Genomic DNA, 24,666 nt, shown 5'->3' with positions numbered 1-24,666 from the left:
TTTGTGCACTTGTTCACATTTTAGCTGGCAGAGTTCAGGACTTGATGGGAACATAATCAAGGGCTCAAAATGTACTCGTCGCAGACTGGGTCCATATGGTCAACATGGGGAAAGAATTCTAAACTCAGGATGCTGACAAACCCGCAGCAGACGGCGGTAGGCAACGCCTCCCCACTCCCTGGCCGCTGAGATACCCGCGCACGCGCACAGCCGCCCTTCGGGCCCGTGGGCCGGGTGGAGGGAGGCGGGGCTCCCAGGGCGCGTGCGCGGGCGGCCTGGCTGTGAGCCCCTCCCTTGGCGGGGGCGCGCGGCGAGGAGGACCGCACGGAAAGGGGGAAGTCAGGTGCCCGCTACCGCCGCCGCCGCTACCGCGGTTTGTCGCCAGAAGAAAAATGGCGGATCTGGAGGAGCAGTTGTCTGATGAAGAGAAGGTAAGAGCCTCGGGGGCGGCGGAGCTAGTCGTTCGGGGAGCCAGTAGAGCCCCGCTGTATCGGCCCGGAGTCTGGCCGCCGGCGAAGGGCATTGGTCGGTGCCCTCGGCTGCCCTTCCTTCCCTTCTCCTCGCGGCGCCCGAGTGCCTGCCCCTGTCAGTCACCCGAGGCCGCGCGGGGGCAGGTCTCCGCCGGGCCTGCTCGCTTCGCTCCGCTCCTTGTAGGGTGTGTGCTCCGAAAATAGGAAGCGCGAGCTGGGCGGCGGCGCTTGGCGCCACCGGCGGGGGCGGGGGGCGCCGAGGGCGGCGGCCGCCGGGGACCCTCTCCTGGCGCCTTGGCCGCGGGGCCCTGTGTCCAGGTTGGGAACTGCAGAAGGGTCTGGGTCCCGGCCTGGAGGCGGCCCAAGGACAGTACGCGGCCCGAAGGCCTGGCCGGGGTGAGGGCTAAGGGGGAAAATCGCTTAGGAAGCAGACCTTCACTTCTGTCTTCTACTCCCTCCTCCCAGTAGCAAAATGCTTCCTTTTCTAGGTTCTCTGGTTATTTTTTTCCCCTTTACCCGTGGAAGCCTTTTTTTTTTTTCTTCCCCTTTTCTTTTTCGGCTTTAGCTGTAGGCTCTGCAGTTCCCATGTTCCCCTGGAGGCAATGAAGTTGCTTACAAAAAGACACCCCCCTCCCCCAGTTGTTTGCTACCCGTGTTGGCAGCAGCTCTCCTGGGGGCCGATTTGGTGGCGCCCCATTGTACTGCTAGATTTTTTCGGAAAACGGGAGATTGTGCAACTCCTTTTACTGTATCTTAGATGCTGTGACAGCACTGGAACCAGATGAACTACTTAAGTTCTCAGGCATTTGAGGAAATCTGATGATTGAACTGGTTCTCTCGCGGTTTCATTTGGCCCCTGTGAGGTCCCACTCCCCAGTCTGTGTATTGAGGGGCAGGAGTACCCTACTAATTTTGAGTATTTCCTGGGAAGATCCTTAATGTTTCTCAAACTCAGAAGTAACTGACATAAACTTTGAATAGGATAGTTTTCGAAGTGTCCATTCTTAATTTAGTAGGGCTCATTTTCTTAAGCTTCAAAGCAGTACTGTCATATATGAAACACACACACGTACTGGTGTTTAAGAAATCTTGGTGTCAGCCTAAGGATATTTTCGGTTGGAACGTTCTGCTCCAAGTGTTTTTACATCCTGTGTTCTTGGACCGAAATGTCATGTTCTGTCTTCTTCCCTTTGTAAATGTGCAGCAGTCAGCCTCATCTTTAGTTTCGGGAAAAAAGTTGTGTGTTTTTTTTTAACCTCTGTGCTCTTTGGTGAAAGTGATAATGAAACTACAAAGTGGGGAGAGCAACAAGGTTCTCCATAATTCACAGGCCTGTTAGGCAGATACTTATGTACATAGAAGTTGCTGCGCGGTATTCACCTGTGTAATATTGGTAATAGCCATACATTGGTAACTGACAATGTAAGCAGTGTGCATACACATTTAATATTAAGTAGTGCTAAAAAGTTTTTTTGCAAAGGGATTGTCATGTTGTTCTTTCTGCTGTTGGTAAGTGGTGATTAGTAGCTCAAGTGACTAGAAATCTAGCTGAGGAGAGAGTACTCAGTGTGGGAGTTAATACAGACCTGCCATGTGTTGTAAACGCCTAAAATAGTGAAGTTTTTTTCAAAATGAGATGACACGATTTCTTATTATCCGGCGCTAAACTCCATAAAGTTGTGGGAATGAGGTGGGGGGGGGGGGTCCTTATTCTTTATGCTTGCCCAACACCATGTTTTAAGAGTAAATGAATGAAAACTCGTTTGAAGGAATTTCTTGGGTTTGTTTTTACTTAGAGTTTTGTAAGACTATTCTGAAGATATTTTACCTATAAATTTCTGATTACTTTTTTCGTGATTTAAGAAAAATATTAACTGTGTGATTAAATTCAAGGAACTGGTTAAGTGAAATTCTAACAGTCTTGTTTATTTGTTTAAATGTTCTTTTTAATCTGTTGGAGAAGGACCTTTCACATAGAATCGGAAATAGATTTAAAGGTGATTTTTTTTAACTAATATTTGAATCATTTTACTTTTTTGCACCTTGTTTGTAATTTTCAAGAATAAGTTTTTAATACTTCAGTGCTCTTGGAATTTCCATTACTGATTGCAAAAAAAAGGAAGGGAAACTGTTAAGACATGCAGTACCATGCTTTGTGTATGCCTAACTCAGAAAATACTTTTCATTTGTTTTAAGTTTGAACTAGGTTTTATTACTACTATTTCACAAAATAATTAAGTTTTGAAAAGCTTTAAGTTATTAACAGAAGGACATTTATGTAGGCAGTACAAACGCGGTATTTAAACCTTAGTTTGTCTGAATCAAAAGTTGATGCTCTTGTGACATTAGGCTTCCTTAACAATTGACGATAGAATCTGGACTTATAAGTTTGTTTTTAGTTTGACAGCTTAATTTGAGAAAGGAGAAACAGTAGTTCTGTTTGGCTTTAATAGAAATTGTAAATAACTAAATGTTAAATAGTGTTGGGTTTTAATTTGTGTTTTGATCATTTTAGAACAAAGTTTATTTTTCTTTGACACATTTAAAAGTTTTATGCCGCTGGTATAGTTTCATATATACATTGTGGTAGGAAGCATTTTAGAAATTAATCTAGAATAGTATCTTTGCTTTCTCAATCATGTACGGTTTCTTGAGGATACTATGAAATTAATAACTTTTTCTCCTTTGGCCACTAGGTTAATAGGGAAGAAAATTATTTGAAGAAGGACAGTGAAGTTCTTTAAAGTTATTTTCTGTGGTGTGTCCTATAGACCTTTTTACATAGTTACAGAAGCCCTAGGCCAGATCAGTTCCATGTTTCCATTCCTTGGTCAGCTGCATTGTACAGAAAAGCATTCTTTGTGATTGAAATTATGTGAAATTGTGGCATAAGTCTCAAATGAAAAGAATTACTTCCAAACTGCTCTCTAAATGAGAAATCCTGAAAGTCACTCCAGGTTTTCGAAGACACCTTAGTTATTGACTCGAAAGGGTCTGCGGCCCCTAACCTCTCCCACCTTCCCCCAGTGAGTAGAGTGATCCACTCTGGTAGCTTCAACTTTTGTAACTTTGTAGATGTGTCCCAGGTACATAGCTCAGCCCTGCTTCTCTGCTTAGTACTGGTCACACATTTTTATCTGCTGGTCGTCCTCAGAGTAGAGATGCTCACAGTTAAGGAGATGCTCAGATGGAACCTGTCTGAAAATAAATTTATTAACCCCGCCCCCTTACCCAAAGCAGGGCCCATACCCATCTCTTCCTGCTCATTTTTCTCTCTATGACTGTTCTCATTATTCAAGTCCCAGGTTTTTAACTTCAGGTTTACTTTAACTGTTTTCCTCTTTGTGCTCTCTGAACCTAACAATCAGTTTCCAAACCTCATCTTTTTCATCAGAATATGTTCTATTCTAATTATTTCTTGCTTGAAAAAATTAATTCACTTATATTAATATTTTATTTACAACCCCTCAGTTGACCAGACCATTAACAATTTATGAATTACTGTTGTTTAGTAACAAATTTTTGTTGTATGAACAAAATGCAAATTGATTGTTCTGTGACTACACAGCTGAAGAAATAAATCTAAGAGAAGAAAAAGAGTTAGAAGAATGTCTCATGTCTGTTTTATTTGCCACTGGTGGACTTTTATTATAAATTTTCTAGACAGATCCCTCTGTCTTCCTGCCATTTTTCTACTCCCCAACTTTTAGTTGCTGGATTCCTCCATTGCTTTTACAAGGAGGCCCAACTCTTGAAAATGGTGTTCGTGCCCTTGTATTCCATTCTAACCTAAATAGTTCTGACATTTCCAATATATACTGTTATTTAATCATGCTGTGACTTCAAAGAGACCCGCATGTTAATCCCCTTGTAGCACCTTGAGTAAATTATTTCATTGCATAGTAACCTCTGTTTCCTCTAAAATGTGGGAATATAATAGAAGGTATATTCTCCATTAACATTCTGTAAGTGTGACTGTTGCCCGGCGGGTAAACACAATACATTTCACTTCTTTTTCTCTGCTCCTGACTTACCTGCTTTGAGAATTGGTACTGCTCCCCAGTTTCTCCCCTTTTTTGAAAAATGACATTACTCATCCTTCAAGATTTAGCTCAGCTCATTTGATTAGTTTTCTTTCTCCTGAAAGCTGTTTTCTCTTTATTCTGAACCCTGTAACATGTCATTAGTATTAAATATAGTCTTGCATAGTTATTTGTTGACTTGGTTTTTTTCCTTATATTCTACTGGAATTCCTTAGTGCAGAAATAATGCCATCTTTAGCATCTGTATAATATATGTGATGAGTACAGGGGTTCAGTGAGTGAATGAACAAAGGAGTCACGAATTCACAGAATTAAGGAAAAAAACATTATTATGAAAAGTAGCAGCATATAAAGGCAGGGGTTAGAGGGAAAATCTAGTATGCCCCCATTTTTCACTTCTAAATAATGTTATAGATTGTAAAGATTAAGATAGTTAAATTCCGGGTGCTCTTTGAGGTGCAGGTGGTGATATTGGCTACAGTTCAAATCACTTACACATGCTAAGTATTAATATGCAGTTTACATACTTCTCCCTCATACACAATCATAATCAATCATAATTTGGCTTCAGAAGTTTTGTTTGTGTGTAAAAACAAGGTGAGCTGCCAGTATATCTCACCATGCTGGACTCAGTCTATCAGTCGTCTCTGACTCTTTGCGACCCCATGGACTGTAGCCTGCCAGGCTGCTCTGCCCATGGAATTCTCCAGGCAAGAATACTGGAGTGGGTTGCCATGCGCTTCTCCAGGGAATCTTCCCCACCCAGGGGTCCAACCTGCGTCTCCTATGTTGCAAGTGAATTCTTTACTGCTGATCCCCCGGGGAAGCCCCATATTTCGTCGTAATTCATGTAAAGTCAGTATTGTTCTTATTAACTAAAAAAGTAAATCGCCACGGTCCAGCACCTGAGTCCTGGCCTCGCTCCTTCCTTGTGAACAAACATCATGAGCTTCAGCGCCCAATCCACCTTCTCCAGCTACCGGTCCCTGGGCTCCGTGCAGTCGTCGGGCCACCGGGTCCGATCGGTCAGCAGCGCGGCCAGCGTCTATGCAGGCGCCGGGGGCTCGGGCTCCCGGATCTCCGTGTCCCGCTCCACCAGCGTCCGGGGCGGCTGGGGGTCCGGGAACCTGGGCGCCGGGATGGCTGGGGGTCTGGTGGGTGTAGGGGGCATCCAGGGCGAGAAGGAGACCATGCAAGACCTGAATGACCGCCTGGCCTCCTACCTGGAGAAGGTGAGGAGCCTGGAGGCTGATAACCGGAGACTGAAGAGCAAAATCCGGGAACACCTGGAGAAGAAGGGACCCCAGGTCAGAGACTGGGGGCATTACCTGAAGATCATCGAGGACCTGAGGGTTCAGATTTTTGCAAATTCTGTGGACAACGCCCGCATCGTTCTGCAGATTGACAATGCCCGTCTTGCTGATGACTTCAGAGTCAAGTATGAGACGGAGCTGGCCATGCGCCAGTCTGTGGAGAGTGACATACACGGGCTCCGCAAGGTCATCGATGACACCAATGTCACCCGGCTGCAGCTGGAGACTGAGATCGAAGCTCTCAAGGAGGAGCTGCTCTTCATGAAGAAGAACCATGAGGAGGAAGTAAAGGGTCTACAAAACCAGATTGCCAACTCTGGGCTGACTGTGGAGTTAGATGCCCCCAAACCTCAGGACCTCAGCAAGATCATGGCAGACATCCGGGCCCAGTATGACGAGCTGGCTCAGAAGAACCGAGAGGAACTGGACAAGTACTGGTCCCAGCAGATTGAGGAGAGCACCACAGTGGTCACCTCGCAGACTGCCGAGATAGGAGCTGCTGAGATGACCCTCACAGAGCTGAGGCGCACCGTCCAGTCCCTGGAGATCGACCTGGACTCCATGAGAAACATGAAGGCCAGCTTGGAGAACAGCCTGAGGGAAGTGGAGACCCGCTACGCCATGCAGATGGAGCAGCTCAACGGAGTCCTCCTGCACCTGGAGTCAGAGCTGGCCCAGACCCGGGCAGAGGGGCAACGCCAGACCCAGGAGTACGAGGCCCTGCTGAATGTCAAGGTCAAGCTGGAGGCTGAGATCAATACCTACCGCCGCCTGCTGGAAGATGGGGAGGATTTCAGCCTTGGCGATGCTCTGGACAGCAGCAACTCCAAGCAAACCATCCATAAGACCACCACCCTCCGGCTCGTGTATGGCAAAGTGGTGTCTGAGACCTCAGACACCAAAGTTCTGAGGCACTGAGGCAGCAGAAGCAGGATCCCCTGGGGAGCAGGGAGTCAATAAAAGTTGAGACGTTATTGCATAAAAAAAAAAAAAAAGTAAATCAACCAATAAGCTATTAATGTAGAAATTATGCATTCCTAATTCCGTTCTGTAGGTGAATGAATCCTGTTATTGCACCAATAAAATGTAAAAATTCCTACAGCAAGCAGAAACTTGATAGTAGCTGTAACATTTGTGGAGTTTTTCAGACTTTGCACACTGAAGCAAATTTGTAGTACTTCTCTGTACATCGAGGAATCATTCCTACATAAATGTAGAGGTAGGAGAGTCATATACATAGAGCGTAGTCACATAAGAGTAGTCATATACATAGAGCCTTGCGTTTTATAAGGATTTTTTAAAAAATTTTAATGTTATTTATTTACTTTTTGGCTGCACTGTGTGGCATACAGGATCTTACTTCCTCAACCAAGGATCGAATCCAAGCCCCTTGCAGTGGAAGCATGGGATTTTAACAACTGGACCACTAGGGAAGTCCTGAGCATTGAGTTTTAGTGTAAGAACACAGTACATAAAAATCTTGGAGACTACCGAGTAGATTTTAAGGTTGAAAAGTATGATGGGAAAACTTGACTAGTGGTTCTGTGCTCTGACCTAAAAACTTAATTGCCTGAAGCAGTAATTTATTGCAAGAGACTCATATATATATCAAAGAAAATAGGGGTTTCATAAAACCACATAGTTGTCAAAAAAAGAATTTCATAAATTTTATTTTGAAGGATAGAGCTACAGTTTTCATATACCTTCTTTTAAGACACATGTTCTACTGTGAACCATGGATGAAAACTTTTCTTGCTCGTTTTATTTCAGATGTTGTACAGTGTTTCTACTGACAGTGAGTGGAAATAATTTTTGTAAACTATCTTCATGTTCATTCATTTATCAAATATAGTAATACCATATTTCATTGGTTTCACAACTCATCATTTTCCATATTTTAAAATCTCTGAAATCAGGCTGCATTGTACAATCGTGGCTTGTGAGACTGGTAGCATTTTTCCTTTTTTAGTGATCCATGAAATTATGCATCTTACATTGATTGTGAATCAGTGAAGCAAGGATATAATGCTATAAGAAACACACTGAAATCTAAACATGAAGGCATTGGTGGTGGAGGCTTTGCATGGCCTCACTCATTCTTTGTATATCTAGTGTGGGTCAGTAGCAGAAGAGCCGTGATCAGTGAAGTCATATAGTTTCAGGCTCTTGGAGAATTTCGATCTAAATGTAGGCTTTCTGATATGGTTCCTACACACAATGGAATATTATTTAGCCATGAGACAGGATAGGATTTAGCCTATCATCTGTGACAACAGGGATGGACCTTGAGCACCTTGTGCTAAGTGAAATAAGTGTAGATAAAGACAAGTACTGAACATTATCACTTATACGTGGAATCTAAAAGAAGTTAAACCTGTTAAAACAGTAAAAGGTGGTTATCAGGGAATGTAGGGTGGGGGAGTAAGATAAGGGTACAAACTTATGAGTAGTAAATAAACCATAGTGACTTGATCCTCAATATAATGACTATAGACAGTATTGTACTAAAATGATGTGAATAAATATTGCTTCAGTGGAAATCAAGGTATAATATATAAATATATCCAAGTAACAGGCTGTACACCTTAAATCTGCAAAATAGAGCATATGAAATTTACCCCTGCCCTCAAAAAAAGTCTTAAGACTTTTTTTTTTGTACCACTGTCCCCACAGCAGTGGGAAAGAAATGCAGTGAGTACCCTACTGGATTTTAAAGGTCTCTTCCCCCCCTCCTATCCCCCCTTCTCTTAAGAGACTCACTGCACTTCTGCTCAGATTTCCATTTTCTGAAGCAAGTTATATCTATAAACCTAATTTCAGAGGGAGCAGGGAAGAAGAGGAGAAATGCGGTACTTGTGAATAAATGAAACCATAGATTAAGTCGTATATACACGGAAGGCTGGTGATGTGGTTGCCTGTTTAGTAGACACAATGTAAGACTATAGATAGATTCAGAGGTGAATCAGATGAATATAACATACATACTGCACAGAGTCAGAAAGCAGTAAGTTCTTGGAAATTCAGAAGATGAAAGAGTTATTTCTGCCTTGGAGGATGGTAGGCATCAGTTAGGGTACAAGCTCATGCCAGAGAGCACAACATAGGAAGAAACACAGAAAAGTAGGAATGAGCAGGAAGTATGAGTTATATCTCAAGTATATTTTTAAGTAAGAGATGAAAAGACGAACTGTGCTGTTAAACAGCACGGATTTGCTCAGCCTCGGCACTGTTCACTTTTGGGCCAGGTAACTCTCTGTTATGGGCCTGTCCTATGCGTTTTAGGATGTTTGGGCATCCTTGGCCCACGTGATCACAAATGTTTCCTGTAGTATGAAATTGCCCCTGGTTGAGAACCGTGGGTCTAGACAGATTGGAGCTAGCTATTGAGACCAGTTGGGAAACTGACTTAAGTGTTAGGATGTGATTTAAAGTTGTTTTCACAAGACACAGAGGGAAAAAAGATAATGATGGCTAACATTTCAGGGTTGGAATCAACAAGACATGGTGAGTGTAGAGAAAGGAAAGAATCAGTGATAACTGTGAACATTAAAATCTGGTTGACTGAGGAGTGGAACCACCACTAAAAGCTAAAGAAAACAGGAGAGAAGATGCACAGCTTGGGCGAATAATAGTGCTTTTGTTTGGGTTCTACTGAGTTTGAGGTGCTAGCAGAATGTCTCTGTAAACATACCCAGCAGATATGGAAACGTAGAAATGGAGTTTGGACTGGAGATCAAGCCCAGAGATTTTATGTATATTTGGAGATCCTCACTTTGTGGGTTCAAGAGAGATGAGAGTTCTCCTAAAAGGTTTTTAGGAGAACAAGTTCAGACATAGCAGAGGAGAGGACAGAAAGCATGTACTTTTGGATACTTTCATGTTAAGTCAGAAAGAGGAGAGAGACTGGAAGGTGAGGAGTGACCTTTGAAGTGGCACAGGGTAGGTGCTCCTCTCACAGAACCTGAGGGGAATTTCTAGAAGGAGCAGTGCAGTATTGCGAAGGGATTAAAAAGGAATACAGGATTGAGAAGAAGAGCCTTTGGCTTTAAGAGAAACGGATGAGACACAAACTATCTATTATGTCTCAGTATCTACTGTATTAATTATTCAATTAATTGTCAGCAACCTTGTTATTATCCCTATCTTGCATATGGTAAAGCTCGTGCAGATGAGGTGGACTGTTTTAAGTGGTGGGCATGAGATCATTAGTGACCTTTAAGAAAGCAGTTTAATAGCATTCTTGTCTTGTCTACATTGTACTTCAATAACCGGACTCATAGACATACCCTTTGCATACCCTGGCCTATCTCTGTTCCCGTAGCACTTTGTGCATACCTTTGTTGTAACATTTACCAATTTTAGTAAGTGTCCTGATATTCTTATTTGCTATGTTCTTCAGGTGCAGGCCTTGTGTCTTATGCATCTTGGTAGTGGCAGTAAAGTGTATGGCATATATAGATCAGTGATGTCAACTCTGGCTGCACATTAGAATCATCTGGAGAATTTATAAACAAAGATGAATGCACAGACTTCACTCATGGGTGAGACCTGAGCATCTGTATTTTTTTCAAAAAGAGCTTCCCAGATGATTTGAAGATGTCACCAGGATTGAATTTCACTGTATTAGGTGCTCAGCAAATGTTGACTAAAGGATGAAAAGTGGAGACAGTAAGTATAAATAACTCACTCTTCCTCCTGTGTTTGTCTTTTGATTAATTTTTAAGCTTTTAAAAATTGAAATATAATTTATAATATTGTATTAGTTTGGGGTATACCATGGTGTGATACAGTATTTTTGTCACCACGATAAGTCTTGTCACCACACACAGTTATTACAGTATTATTCACTATATTTCCTATGCTGCATATTATATCCCTGTAACTCACTTACTTTACAACTGGAAGTTTGTACATCTTTAATCTCCTCCGTTTAATTATATATCATTTGTGGAAAAAACTCAGTAGAGAAACCCAAGAGAAAGAAGAAAGAATAGATAGTACTTCATTTTTTCTGCTATTTCATTTTAGGGATACTTTTTTTTTTTTTAAGATAGAAAAGATTTAGTAGTGTTTGTGGGCTGAGAGGAATGATTCAGAGGAGAGAAAGAAATTGAAGGTATAAGATAAACAGTAGTTTGTATAACTTTCTCAGTTCATGATAATACCTACTTTGGATTCACAGGTTTCTTAATATTTTAAATAAGTGGTAAAAACATATTAAAAGAACTAGATGTTGAATTCAGTGGATGACCTAGTTGTAGATTAAGTGATATGGGCCCTCTTTTTAATTAATTCAAAATGATTAATTATAAACGAAAAGGACTCAAGGAAAATTTATCAAAATAAATTACCTCTTACATATACTCAGTAAATGAGTCTATAACACGGACGTGCAATTGATAATCACTTGATCATAAACTATTTGAATAATGATAGAGTTTTTTAAAAACTATGTTTTTCTACTTTTATTTTACTTTTAGCTCTCAAAAAGGCATAGGAAGTTTTTAGAGAGTTATGGGAAATAATGTCAAGTAATTCTTGTAGTTGAAGTAGAAAAATTCATAATAGCTTTTTAAAATTTTACTGCTGGTCTCTAAGGCAGTGACCTTTTTGGGGATCACATTCCTTGAGAATCAGGTGAAACCTATGATCCTTTTCTTCAGAAGACTGAATGCCTCAAATTTTGCATATACAATCCCTTACAGACCAGTGGGTAACAATATCTGACAGCCGGTCACAGTCGCTTGGGGATATTTTCAGAAATAAGATTTCTAGGTCTCAGTCCTCTGAAGATTGATTCAGTAGGTCTGGAATGGAACATTAGAGCTCTCTTGCTCGGTCATGTCCAACTCTTTGCCATCCCATGGACTTTGACCCACCAGGCTCCTCTGTCCATGGAATTTTCCAGGCAAGAATACTGGAGCGAGTTGCCATTTCCTTCTCCAGGGGATCTTCCCAACCCAGGGATTCAACCCTCATTTCTATTTATTTATTTATTTATTTATTTATTTATTTAGGTCATACATTGATATGAATCAGCCATAGATTTACACGTATTCCCCATCCCGATCCCCCCTCCCACCTCCCTCTCCACCCGATTCGTCTGGGTCTTCCCAGTGCACCAGGCCGGAGCACTTGTCTCATGCATCCCACCTGGGCTGGTGATCTGTTTCACCATAGATAGTATACATGCTGTTCTTTTGAAACATCCCACCCTCACCTTCTCCCACAGAGTTCAAAAGTCTGTTCTGTATTTCTGTGTCTCTTTTTCTGTTTTGCATAGAGGGTTATCGTTGCCATCTTTCTAAATTCCATATATATGTGTTAGTATGCTGTAATGATCTTTATCTTTCTGGCTTACTTCACTCTGTATAATGGGCTCCAGTTTCATCCATCTCATTAGGACTGATTCAAATGAATTCTTTTTAACGGCTGAGTAATATTCCATGGTGTATATGTACCACAGCTTCCTTATCCATTCATCTGCTGATGGGCATCTAGGTTGCTTCCATGTCCTGGCTATTATAAACAGTGCTGCGATGAACATTGGGGTGCACGTGTCTCAGATCTGGTTTCCTCAGTGTGGATGCCCAGAAGTGGGATTGCTGGGTCATATGGCAGTTCTATTTCCAGTTTTTTAAGAAATCTCCACACTGTTTTCCATAGCGGCTGTACTAGTTTGCATTCCCACCAACAGTGTAAGAGGGTTCCCTTTTCTCCACACCCTCTCCAGCATTTATTGCTTGTCAACTTTTGGATAGCAGCCATCCTGACTGGCGAGTAATGGTACCTCATTGTGGTTTTGATTTGCATTTCTCTAATAATGAGTGATGTTGAGCATCTTTTCATGTGTTTGTTAGCCATCTGTATGTCTTCTTTGGAGAAATGTCTGTTTAGATCTTTGGCCCATTTTTTGATTGGGTCATTTATTTTTCTGGAATTGAGCTGCAGGAGTTGCTTGTATATTTTTGAGATTAATCCTTTGTCTGTTTCTTCATTTGCTATTATTTTCTCCCAATCTGAGGGCTGTCTTTTCACCTTGCTTATAGTCTCCTTTGTAGTGCAAAAGCTTTTAAGTTTCATTAGGTCCCATTTGTTTAGTTTTGCTTTTATTTCCAATATTCTGGGAGGTAGGTCATAGAGGATCTTGCTGTGATTTATGTCGGAGAGTTCAACCCTCATTTCTTACCGTCTCCTGCATTGGCATGCGGCTTCTTTACCACTGTGCTACCTGGGAATGGAACATGGAAATCTGTATTTTTTCAAAAACTTTGCCAGCAACTCTACTAGGCATCTAGATTTGGGAAATCTCTACCCTGTCTCTTGCCTTGATCAAGGAGGAAATGAGTATGTGGGGAAATGTCCAACATACAGAACTTAGAGGCGTTGTAGGTAGGGTTCTCAGACAAAATACAGGATGCTTAGCTAAGTTGAATTTAAGGTAATTTTTCATATAAGTATTTCCTATGCAGTTTACTTTGGAGCTCCTGTAGAGTGCAGGTCTGTTTGCCTCTAAACTTAATGGTTCTAGATAACTATTTTTTGTGGTGTGCATATGCTTTTCTGCACATGCACTGTCTGCTTTTTGTACTTTTTATCTCCTTTTTCTCAATTGCTTAAATCTTTTTAAAATTTTTGTCAACTTAATATATTTATTTCTGCTTTGGAAACAGATATAAATGGAAGACTCCATTTCTTGCTTAAGAATTAATGTTTTCCTCAGACAATCAGAAGTCTCCTGGATTTTGCCTTAGTGTTTGTAAAAATTTTGCCAATTCACAGTGCCCAGCAGAAGCATCAGAAAAATCTGGAGAACTCATAGACACAAGTTGACATTACTTATGCCAACAGCTTTTATAAATTTACCAATAGTTGATTGGCAACCCATGGTAAATTCCCCACTCTATTGTACTTTCCTGTTGTAGCTGGTGATCACAGAGTTGAAGTAGCACTGCCAGTTGCTCACCTCTTCCAGTAACAGATGTATCTTAAAGAGGCAGTGTAGGCCTAGGGAATCTAATCACGTCTATCCATGGCTGCTGCTAAGTCACTTCAGTCGTGTCCAATGGCAGCCCACCAGGCTCCGCCGTCGCAGGGATTCTCCACATAAGAACCCTGGAGTGGGTTGCCATTTCCTTCTCCAGTGCATGAAAGTGAAAAGTGAAAGAGAAGTCGCTTAGTCATGTCCAACTGTTTGCCACCCCATGGACTGCAGCCCAGTAGGCTCCTCTGTCCATGGGCTTTAAGAGTACTGGAGTGGGTTGCCATTGCCTTCTCCTCTATCCATGGCATTTCACCATGAAGCTTGGCTTCACTTGAGAAGGGTGCTTTCTATACACTAATAGACAGAGTTAAGGACTACAAAGCAGAAAGCCACGTATGGAGTTTATCAGCCCACTTACCCTTTCTTCTCCTTCCCTGAGAATTTTTTCTGGCTTATTCAGCAGTGTAGATAAGATGGTAGGTTTTAAGAGCATAGTCCTAAAACTACAGTCCAGGTAACACTCAGTGTAGTGTACTGTATTCATTGTATGATACTCAATGTGTTCTTAGAGATCACCCAAGACAGCAGTTGAGTATTCTGTTGATATTTGTCTAGATCATTAATCTGTGCCCTACTTTTGCCAAGGGTTTTGATCGCAGCTTCCTGTACCAAATGTGCTTATCTCCCGTTTGTATCTGCTGCAGCATTGAGAGTACCACGGAATTAGGAATTCCTTTAGAAAAGTACGCCATCCTTGCTCCATGGGTTTAACCAGAAGTAGTCCTCTTTCTAGGCGTTGTGACTGATCTCGTTCCATCACTGTGGCAGTTTGGCTTCTACACATACTGGTCCAACATAATGTGCAGGTGCCACATAATTCATCAGTATGATTTGTTTTGCTCATCACATAGTCTCTCAATCAAATTGAAAAATGTTCAGAGAAACATTTCTGTCTGTAGGCTCAAGCTGTGGAATGCACTGCCCAATATGAGGGGCTTCAGCTCCTCTCGCCTGTAGCACATGAGGAATGATTTGTGCAGGCAGCTTCCCAGCATTAACATAGCACGTCTTTCACTGTGAGACCCCTCTGGTCCTAGGTAACTATCTACTGACATTCACAAAAAGAAAGTAATGGCTGGTGGAGAGTAGTAGACAATTTCCTATTAGATTTATGAGAATGAATAGTATTTTTACTCAGTGGAAAAGATAGCATTCCCTCCTTTCTAGGGAAAGGCTTTGGTAATTCTAAGAATAGTGGAATCAACTTTATTTGATATTGAAAGATGAATATCCTTACCTTTCCCTTGTCCAAATGATTTAATGCTTTACAACCAAACTCCGTCCATTTTCTTTAGATATTTGTGAGGATCATGGTCCGAAGAAGTTTGAGCACATGGTAGAGTGTTCATTTTTGAGGAAGTACATTTCACTTTCAGGCCTTCTGATTTGCTCTGTGGAAGACAATTTCTCACTGTTTGTTTGTTTGTTTATTTATCTTGGACTGTGCTGGGTCTGCATTGCTGCATGGGCTTTTCTCTAGTTTTGGCAAGTGGAGGCTACTCTTTAGTTGCAGTGTGCAGGGTCCTCATTATGGTGGCTTCTCTTGCTGCGGAGCATGGGCTCTAGGGTGCCCTGGCTTCAGTAGTTCTGGAGCACAGGCTTAGTTGCCCCATGGCATGTGTGATCTTCCCAGACCAGGGGTAGAACCCATGTCACCTTCATTGGCAGGAGGATTCTTTACCACCGAGCCACCAGGGAAGCCCTATTTCTCATTATTTAATAAACTAACTTTATCTTCTTATTTCTGAACTAGCAAATAGTTTTCTGTAGGTCAAGGAGTAGAGAAGACTGGACGAGGTTGCCTAAAATTGTGAAAGAGCCTCTGATTCTTCTTGCACTCCACTGGCCACATGCATAAGACTTTTCCCAATTACTCAGTCAACCAGTAGGGTTACAGTAATTCTGGAGATTTTGAAATGTTTAATCTACATCATCCAATAATGGAAAATTCTGATCTATATTTTTATCTGAGAAGCCATGCAGCCATGCACTTGAAAGACGCTTGCTCCTTGGAAGAAAAGCTATGACCAACCTAGACAGCATATTAAAAAGCAGAGCCATTACTTTGCCAACAAAGGTCCGTCTAGTCAAAGATATGCTTTTTCCAGTAATCATGTATGGATGTGAGAGCTGGACTATAAAGAAAGCTGAGGGCTGAAGAATTGATGCTTTTGAACTGTGATGTTGGAGAAGACTCTTGAGAGTCCCTTGGACTGTAAGGAGATCCGACCAGTCCATCCTGAAGGAGATAAGTCCTGGGTGTTCATTGGAAAGACTGATGCTGAAGCTGAAACTCCAATACTGTGGCCACCTGATGCAAAGAACTGAGTCATTGGAAAAGACCCTGATGCTGGGAAAGATTGAAGGCGGGAGAAGAAGGGGACAACAGAGGATGATGGTTGGATGGCATCACCGACTCAATGGACCTGAGTTTTAGTAAACTCTGGGAGTTGTTGATGGACAGAGAGGCCTGGCATGCTGTAGTCCATAGGGTCGCAAGGGTTGGACATGACTAAGCAACTGAACTGAACTGAGAAGTTTATTGATGTAAGCATGTAGTTATTCTTAAATAAAAATTCATGTCCTAGGAATTTTAGAGCTCTTTTTTCAAGAGATTTGATTCCTATTTTTTTTTTATTCCTATAAAAGAACTTTGTTTTCTGCAGCCGTTGTCAGCCTGTTTTTAGTGTTGTAAGTATAACTGTCAAGCTTTCCTTTTTCTTCAGATCCATGGAGGATGGAAAACTAGATAAGCATGCTTGTGAATTTATGTCTCAAATAAAAATAGAGAAGCTATATGAAGAATCTCATGCCCTTCTAATGTTGGAACTATATGTCAGCTTATTTGCTTGTTTAAAATATTGGGTTGGCCAAAAAGTTCATTTGGGTTTTTCCTTATGACGTTAACAGAAAAACCTGAATAAACTTTTGGGCTAGTCCAATATATTTTAAATAACTGAATTCCTTGCTTCTCAGTCCCCAATTAACATCTGAAATTCAAGCTTCTAGAGAAGTGAGATCCTGTTTATCAGCCTCATCTTCACTCCATTGACGAGGGAGGGGTTCCTGCTATAGGCCTATAGGGATGGCTGAACACACAACCCCTGACGTTGGAGAGATGAGATGGGTAGCAGTCTATTAATACATATACTCAAATAGCCCAGGAGAAGAATGGGGACAGAGTGAATAAGCAGAGGCCATGGAGGCAAACTGCAGTATCAAGAGGCTAGAGTGATCCCTGGTTCCAGCAGGAGGATGTGATTGACTAGTTTGAATAATTCCCCAGGCTGGCAGGGAACTGAAGCCCACTACCCAGGGGTAAGCAGGAACTGTGTCTGTTCCCTGTGATAAAGAGGGTCGACTGGCTAGAAACCTTATCTGCAGGAGCAGATTGAGCATGGGAACTTGGGGTCAGGCTATTCAAGGTCCTCCCGTTTTCCCCCTAATGTCACGGCACACATAAAACTGGGCTTTAATTTTAGCCTTTATACTGCAGTTCTCAGTAGTAGTACTAATGCTTTATCAGAAGTATATGCTAATGACTGCTGTACTAAATACGTCAAGATGTTTTAATAGCATAATTTGATCTTTGAGTTTTTCTTTCTATGTGACCTTTTCTTATGAAAATTTGCAAGGTTTAAGATATTTTACTGCTGTGTACAATTTAATCATAGTAGATAAAAGGTGACCAAAACATATGCAGTGATGTGGAAGCATGAGAGATGAGAGTTCTCATCTGAAAGAGAGAATGGAGTAGTGAGACTTCAGTACTGTGTATATATGGGATGTTGTAGGAGCTAGGAAGTAGCATAAAAAGGTAATAGCTGTTAATTGAGTGCATGCTCTGTGCCAGGTGCTTTTCTAAATGCATTATCTTCACTGCAGGTGAGGGAACGGAGTTTAATATGTTTTTGGTCATGTAAGTAAGAGTCAGTGGAGCTGTAGTCTGCATACATACAGTCTTATTTACGGTTTATGCTGTTAACAGTACATTTTACAGCCTTCAGATTTAGAAAGGCCTTATATGTCATGCTGAAGACTTTAGACTTTACCTTGTTGGCAGTGGGCAACCATTACATGATTTAAACAGGAAAAAAAGCAATAGGAATTTTCATTGAAAAATACCAATCTGGTGGCAGAGTGGAAAATGACTTTTGGAGATAAGACTGGAGGCAAGGCAGTTGTAACAATCCAGAAAGTGACTGGGTCTGAATGAAATGGAATCAAACAAAAGGTTAGATTTGAGAGAGAGAGACACTCAATCATGTGACTGACTGTGGGAAAAAAGGAAAAGTGTAGCATGGTATCTGGGGTGCCAGTAATTTCTATGAATAACAGAGGGAGTAGCTTTGGTTGAGACAAGTCTGAGATATCTTTGAGGCACTTAGTGGAGATTTCTAATAACTGAGTTATATTTAGAAAAGTGGATCTTGATCTTGAAAGAAGTTGTAATAGGTATATAGGTTTTACAGCTGTTGCTGCGTGTGGTAATCGAAGTAGTAGAAGAGATTGTCCAGATATTTGGGGTGTTTCTTCTGAACCATCATAGAAAGGTTATGCTGTTTTGGGAGGCAGCTCCTAAAAGCCTTAGACTTCCTCTGAAGAAATCATTCAGATCCCAGTTCTCAATCTCTGGGTTGTTTGTTTTTTTTTTTTTTCCATGAATTAAAGGTAGTAGCAGTTTTCTCAGAAGGTAACTGTAGATAATATTTTATCTTACAGACACAAGAGTTTTAAATTAAAAGGAAGAAATAATGATGTGTGTTATCTCCCTTAATTTGCCTATGAGAAATGGAGATTTACAGAAGTTAAAACATGGGTGCAGACAAAAATCATTTGTCTTAGCTTAGATGAAAACCCACGGGTTAACTGTACGTTGCTGTCACAGAACTAGGAACTAGCTTTTTCTTGCTGTTGCGCTGCTTTTTGAGTTGAGCAGAGTAGAAAGGGGAGGGATGAATTCCAGGGGAAGAGAAACAATGTTGATGTGGAGAAGTGAATGTACTGCAGAAAACACAGAAATACATGGGCATAAGCCACCGTTGTACCACTTTGGTACATGTAATGTGAAAATGTCTGTATTCCAGAGCTAATTTTAAGAGTACTGAACTATACTATACTCTATTTTGGGGGGCTCCAAAATCACTGCAGGTGGTCACTGCAGCCATGAAATTAAAAGGCTTACTTCTTGGAAGGAAAGTTATGACCAACCTAGACAGCATATTAAAAAGCAGAGACGTTACTTTGCCAACAAAGGTCCGTCTGGTCAAGGCTATGGTTTTCCCAGTAGTCATGTATGGATATGAGAGTTGGACTGTGAAGAATGCTGAGCGCTGAAAAATTGATGCTCTTGAGCTATGGTGTTGAAGAAGACTCTTGAGAGTCTCTTGGACTGCAAGGAGATCCAACCAGTCCATCCTGAAGGAGATCAGTCCTGAATGTTCATTGGAAGGACTGATGCTGACGCTGAAGCTTCTGAAGCTTCAATACTTTGGCCAACTGTTGCAAAGTACTGACTCATTGGAAAAGACCCTGATGCTGGGAAAGATTGAGGGCAGAGGGGACAACAGAGGATGAGATGGTTGGATGGCATATCCCACTCGATGGACATGAATTTGAGCAAGGTCCGGGAGTTGGTGATGGACAGGGAAGCCTCCTGCTGCAGTCCATGGGGTTGCAAAGAATCGGACATGACTGAATGACTGAACTGAACTGACTTTGAATAATATCATGTGGAAGAAGATGATGGTTAATGTAGGAGATTTTGCTGTTGGCCTAGGAGTGTACTAGGGCTTGTCCAGAAAAACTGTAATATTCGCAGCTGTAGATTGAGTATAGCTCCATGTGTGTTAGAGAAACTTTGAGGAAGTTTGTGTTTCATTATTTTCAGACTTTAGTTCTACTCTTGGGACCTCTTCTTGTTAACTTGTATGACTTTTCTTTTCTTTCTTGGATTGGATGTGGGCTAGAATAAATAATTTTTTTTTTAAAGTTAGCTAGGAAAGATGGCTGTAGGTGAATGTTTAGTCTGTAGCAGTGTTTATAATACCCTGATGATAAAACAGTTTCTCAGGAAGATAAGTAATCCTTTACTGCGGTGGACACATTTTATTTTCTTTAGCAGTTGAGAAATCCAAAAATCAGATCGTCTTTTGAAATTCACAAAGACCAGATGAAGATGCTTCAGTTATAGCTGGTAAAGTCCAAGTTGTGTTTTGGATTCTCAGTCAGCTCTCATGACTTCTAAATACTCAGTGGCACTTCTTTTGACCCACCATTCAGTTTGGTTATTGTGAGCTGTCTGTTAACTCTTTTTGGTTACTGTATGCATTTTGTGCAATAACATGGACAAATAAGTCTAAGATGAGAAAATATAGAGCAGTTTTGCTTTCTTGGTAGAAAACCAAAATAGAACTGAATAAAAGTCTAAATGATATGTATTTTTTATTGAAACAACTAAAATAAAACTCAACAATTAATCATTTCACTAAATATGCTATGTTGTGTATTATATATATGTATATATGTATAATATACTGCTTGCTATCAGTACTTTTAATTTTGTCAGCTTATTGGTAGTGTGTAAGTCTTTAGAGCTAGTAAAAACAATTTCTTCAAAATTCTAAAAGTTTCCAAAAGAAATATTTGATAAATTCATGAGCAGGTTACCACAATTTTTATTTGTTGCCTGTGGTAGTGGTTAAGACTTTGTTTTTAATGCTTTCTTACATTTACCCCAATAGAAGAGAGAGGCATAAGGGAACAAAGGAAGTTAAGACATTTATATAGACATAGTAGATTCCAGTGTATGTTTAACATATGCTATCTTCCATTCCATATACCACCCATGCCTATTTAAAATCACTTATTTTTTATATTTTGCCTTTTGATTTTAATAATACTTTTAAACAGTTTAGAAGAAAATAATTTGAAAACACATGAAATATATATTTTTAATTAGCATATAGAAGTGTGCCCTTCTGTTTTATGACTTTTAACATGTGTATAGATGCATGTACCTATTACCAGAATCAAGATATAAAGTGATTCCATCACCCCCCAAAACTGCCTCATTTTCTTCCTTTCCTTCACTTCTCCCATTGTGTTCACACCCACTTCTCCCAGCCCCTAGCAGCCATTAATCTGTTCTCCCTTGCTATAAAATATTGTTTATTTGAAAATATCTTATAAATGGAAACTTCTATCACTGCCGTGTAACCTTCTGAGACTGGTTTGTTTCATTCAGCACAAGGCTTTTGAGATTCATCCAAGTTGTTGCATGTATTGGTAATTTGTTCCTTTTCGTTGCTGGTTAGTATTCCATTGCATAGATGCATTATCACTTACTCATTCACCCATATGTAGACATTTCAGTTGTGGATTGTTCCTGGTTTTGAGCAATTTTGCTTAGATTTTTGTGGAAACACAGAGTTAAGATACCTGGAAGTGGGATTGTTGTGTCATATGATGTGTGTTTATAAGAAATTGCTAACCTGTTTTCTATACCAATTGTACCATTTTGCATTGCCAAAGCAATGTTTTAGAGCTCTAGTCATTTTGTATCCTCACCAGCACTTGGTATTATCAGTCTTGTTTATTTTAGCCATTCTATTAGGTATATAATGGTGTTTCATGATTTTAATATTTATTTTCCTAGTAATTAATGATATTGCACAACCTTTTTTGCATTTATCTATCTTCTGTTATCTTCTTTGATGGAGTGTGTTCACGTCTTTTGTTTACTGTTTTCTTCCTGTTATATTTTGATAGTATATGTTCCAGATACAAATTGTTTATTGGATATGTGATTTGCTGATATTTTCTCCAGTTTATGGTGACTCAGATGGTAAAGAATCCACCTGCAATGCAGGAGACCAGGGTTCGATCCCCAGGTTCGGGAAGATCCCCTGGAGAAGGGAATGGCAACCCACTCCACTATTCTTTCTTGGGGCATTCCATGAATAGAGGAGCCTGGCGGGGTACAGTCCATGGGGTGGCAAAGAGTCGGATATGACTGAGCAACTAACACACACTCTCCAATTTATAGCCTGTCTTTTCATTCTTTTGTTGTTGTTATTGTTCAGTAGCTCAGTTGTGTCTGACTCTTTGCAACCCCATGTATTGCAGCACGCTAGGCTTCTCTGTTCACCATCTCCCAGAGTTAGCTCAAACTCTTGTCCATTGAGTCAGTCATGCCATCCAATCATCTTGTCCTCTCTCATCCCCTTCTCCTCCTGCCTTCAGTCTTTCCCACCATCAGGGTGTTTTCCAGTGAGTCTGCTCTTTGCACCAGGTGGCCAAAGTATTGGAGCTTCAGCTTCAACATCAGTTGCTTCAATGAATATTCAGGATTGTTTTCCTTTAGGATTGACTCCTTTGATCTCCTTGCAGTCCAAGGGACTCTGAAGAGCTTTCTCCAAAACCACAGTTTGAAAGCATCAATTCTTCTTTCGTTTTTTTAATGTCGATAACAGCATAAGTTTTTAATTTCAGTAAGGTCCAGCTTGTCAGCTTTTTTTAATGGCTTATGGTTTTAGTGTCACATCTAGTAACTTTTTGCCTAACCCCAGATCATGAAGGTTTTTCTTCCATTTCCTTTTAATTTTTGTTAATTTCTATATTTTTCATTTAGAGCTATGATCCATTTTGAGGTAATTTTTTTTTGGTAAAGAGTGAGGTTGCAGTGTATTTTTTGCTCATGCATATCTAATTGTTTGGATATCATTTGTTGAAAAGATATTTTTCAACATTGAATTGCCTTTGAACCTTTGTCAAAAATCATTTGGCTATATACATGTGGGATATATTTTTTTGGCTGTCAGCTCTGTTCCATTCATTATCTATTCCTTTGCCAATACCATGCTATCTTAATGACTGTAACTTTTTTTTAATACTTTTTATTAGTATATTTTTCTTTTTCATTGTGGTTTATTACAGGGTATTGTATATAGTTCCTTGTGTTCTGCAGTAAGACCTTGCTGTTTGTGCATCTTGTATATAGTAGTTTGCAACTCCTAATCCCAAACTCCCAATCCGTCCTTGGCCTGGTGCCCCCCAAAACATAAGTCTGTTCTCTGTATTTGGAGTCTGTTTTTGTTTGTAGGTATGTTCACCGGTGTCATATTTTAGATTCTATATATAAGTGATATTCTATGGTATTTGTCTTTCTGTCTTCCTTTCCTTAGTATGGTAATCTCTAGGTCCGTTTGTGTTGCTACTGGTGACATTATTTCCTTCCTCCTTACGGCTGTGTGTGTGTGTGCCTCATCTTCTTTATCCATTCAGCTCTTGATGGATATTTAGCTGCTTCCATGTATTGGCCATTGTGAGTGGTGCTGCTATGAACTCTGTGGTATATGTTTCATTTTCAGTTATAGTTTTGTTCAGATACATACCCAGGAGTGGGCTTGTGGTTCTTTGACAGCTCTATTAGTTTTTTTAAGGAACTTCTGTGCTGTTTTCCATAGCGGCTGCATCAATTTACAGTCCCACCAACAGTGTAGGAGGGTTCCCTTTTCTGCACACCCTCTCCGCAGCATTTATTATTTGTAGATTTTTTTTAACAGTGGTCATTCTGACCTGTGAGGTGGTACCTCACTGTAATTTTGATTAGAATCTTTTCATGTCTATTGGTTATCTGTATGTCTTTCTTGGAGAAGTGTCTATTTAGGTTTTCTGCCCATTTTTTGATTCACTTGTGTTGTTGTTGAGTTGTATGAGATGTTTGCATTATATTTTGGAAACGAAGCCCTTATTGGTCACATCATTTGCAAATATTTTCTCCCAAATAGGATGTTTTTTTGTTTTATTTATGGTTTCCTTTGCTGTGCAAAAGCATAAAAGTTTGATTGGGTCCCATTTTTTATTTTTGCTTTTATTTCTTTTGTCTTGGGAGACTGATTCATGAAAACGTTGGTAAGATTTAGGTTAGAGAATGTTTCGCCTATGTTCTCTTCTAGGAATTTTATGATATCATGTCTTATATTTAAATCTTTAAGCCATTTTGAGTTTATATGTATTTTAAGCCATTTTGTGTTTTGATGTGAGCCAGTGTTCTAACTTCATTGATTTACATGTGGCTTTCCTAACACCACTTGCTGAAGAGACTGTCTTTTCTCCATTGTATATTCTTGCCTCCTTTGTCAAAGATCAATTGACTGAGGGATATGGGTTTATTTTGGGCTTTGTATTCTGTCCCATTGTGATCTGTATGTGACTGCAGCTTAGGTGGTGTGAACTCTCCAGCTTAGTTCTTTTTCAGAATTGTTTTGGCTGTTCTCTTTCATCCGCCATTATTACTTTGCGTTTATTACTGAAAGTGAAAGTTTCTCAGTGGTGTCCAACTGTTTGCAACCCCATGGACTATACAGTCCATGGATTTCTCCAGACCAGAATACTGGAGTGGGTAGCCTTTCCCTTCTCCAGGGGATCTTGCCAACCCAGGGATCAAACCCAGGTCTTCCACATTGCAGGCAAATTCTTTACCAGCTGAGCCACAAGGGAAGCCCATTTACTACTGAGGGTGTGAATAATATTTATTCCCTCTAATTTTCTAGCCAAAATCTTTTCTTTTATTTTAATACTTTGGTGGTGTTTATGGTTGTTCTGGGCATCAGAATGATTTCTTGATCTTGCTTGCATTTAAGGGAGGCAGTATTAATACATAGCCAAAATAATCTTCATTCATTGGATTCTTAAAATGTAGAAAATTAATAGTATAGGAAGCATTGGTGTTAGAATCAACTTGATATGTATCAAAGAAATTCTTCTTGAATTTTGATTGGGCATTCATTGAA

The 24,666-nt window shown here is 40.4% G+C and overlaps 2 protein-coding genes and 1 long non-coding RNA gene across 3 annotated transcripts in view; all 3 read left to right on the top strand.

The window, feature by feature from the left end:
* Positions 1–277: 277 nt before the first annotated feature.
* CAPZA2 (capping actin protein of muscle Z-line subunit alpha 2) overlaps positions 278–24,666 on the top strand; it is a 53,784-nt gene continuing 29,395 nt past the window's right edge. The window contains exon 1 of the mRNA XM_043872167.1: positions 278–431. Coding sequence (XP_043728102.1) covers positions 393–431 — 39 coding nt within the window. The 5' untranslated portion in view covers positions 278–392. The remainder of the gene's footprint in view (positions 432–24,666) is intronic.
* Positions 2,205–8,190, top strand: LOC122674094. Its single transcript, XR_006334895.1, has 2 exons — positions 2,205–5,396; positions 6,823–8,190. It is a non-coding gene; the product is annotated as an uncharacterized LOC122674094 (long non-coding RNA).
* LOC122674093 (keratin, type I cytoskeletal 18-like) lies at positions 5,425–8,190 on the top strand. Its single transcript, XM_043872168.1, has one exon. The coding sequence runs from the start codon at positions 5,458–5,460 to the stop codon at positions 6,742–6,744; it is 1,287 nt and encodes a 428-aa protein (XP_043728103.1). The 5' UTR covers positions 5,425–5,457; the 3' UTR covers positions 6,745–8,190.

This window comes from Cervus elaphus, chromosome 18 (genome assembly GCF_910594005.1).
Source record: "Cervus elaphus chromosome 18, mCerEla1.1, whole genome shotgun sequence".
Classification (NCBI taxonomy): Eukaryota; Metazoa; Chordata; class Mammalia; order Artiodactyla; family Cervidae; genus Cervus; species Cervus elaphus.
The sequence above is the reverse complement of the archived record's forward strand: the minus strand, read 5'-3'. Positions and strand labels throughout refer to the sequence as shown.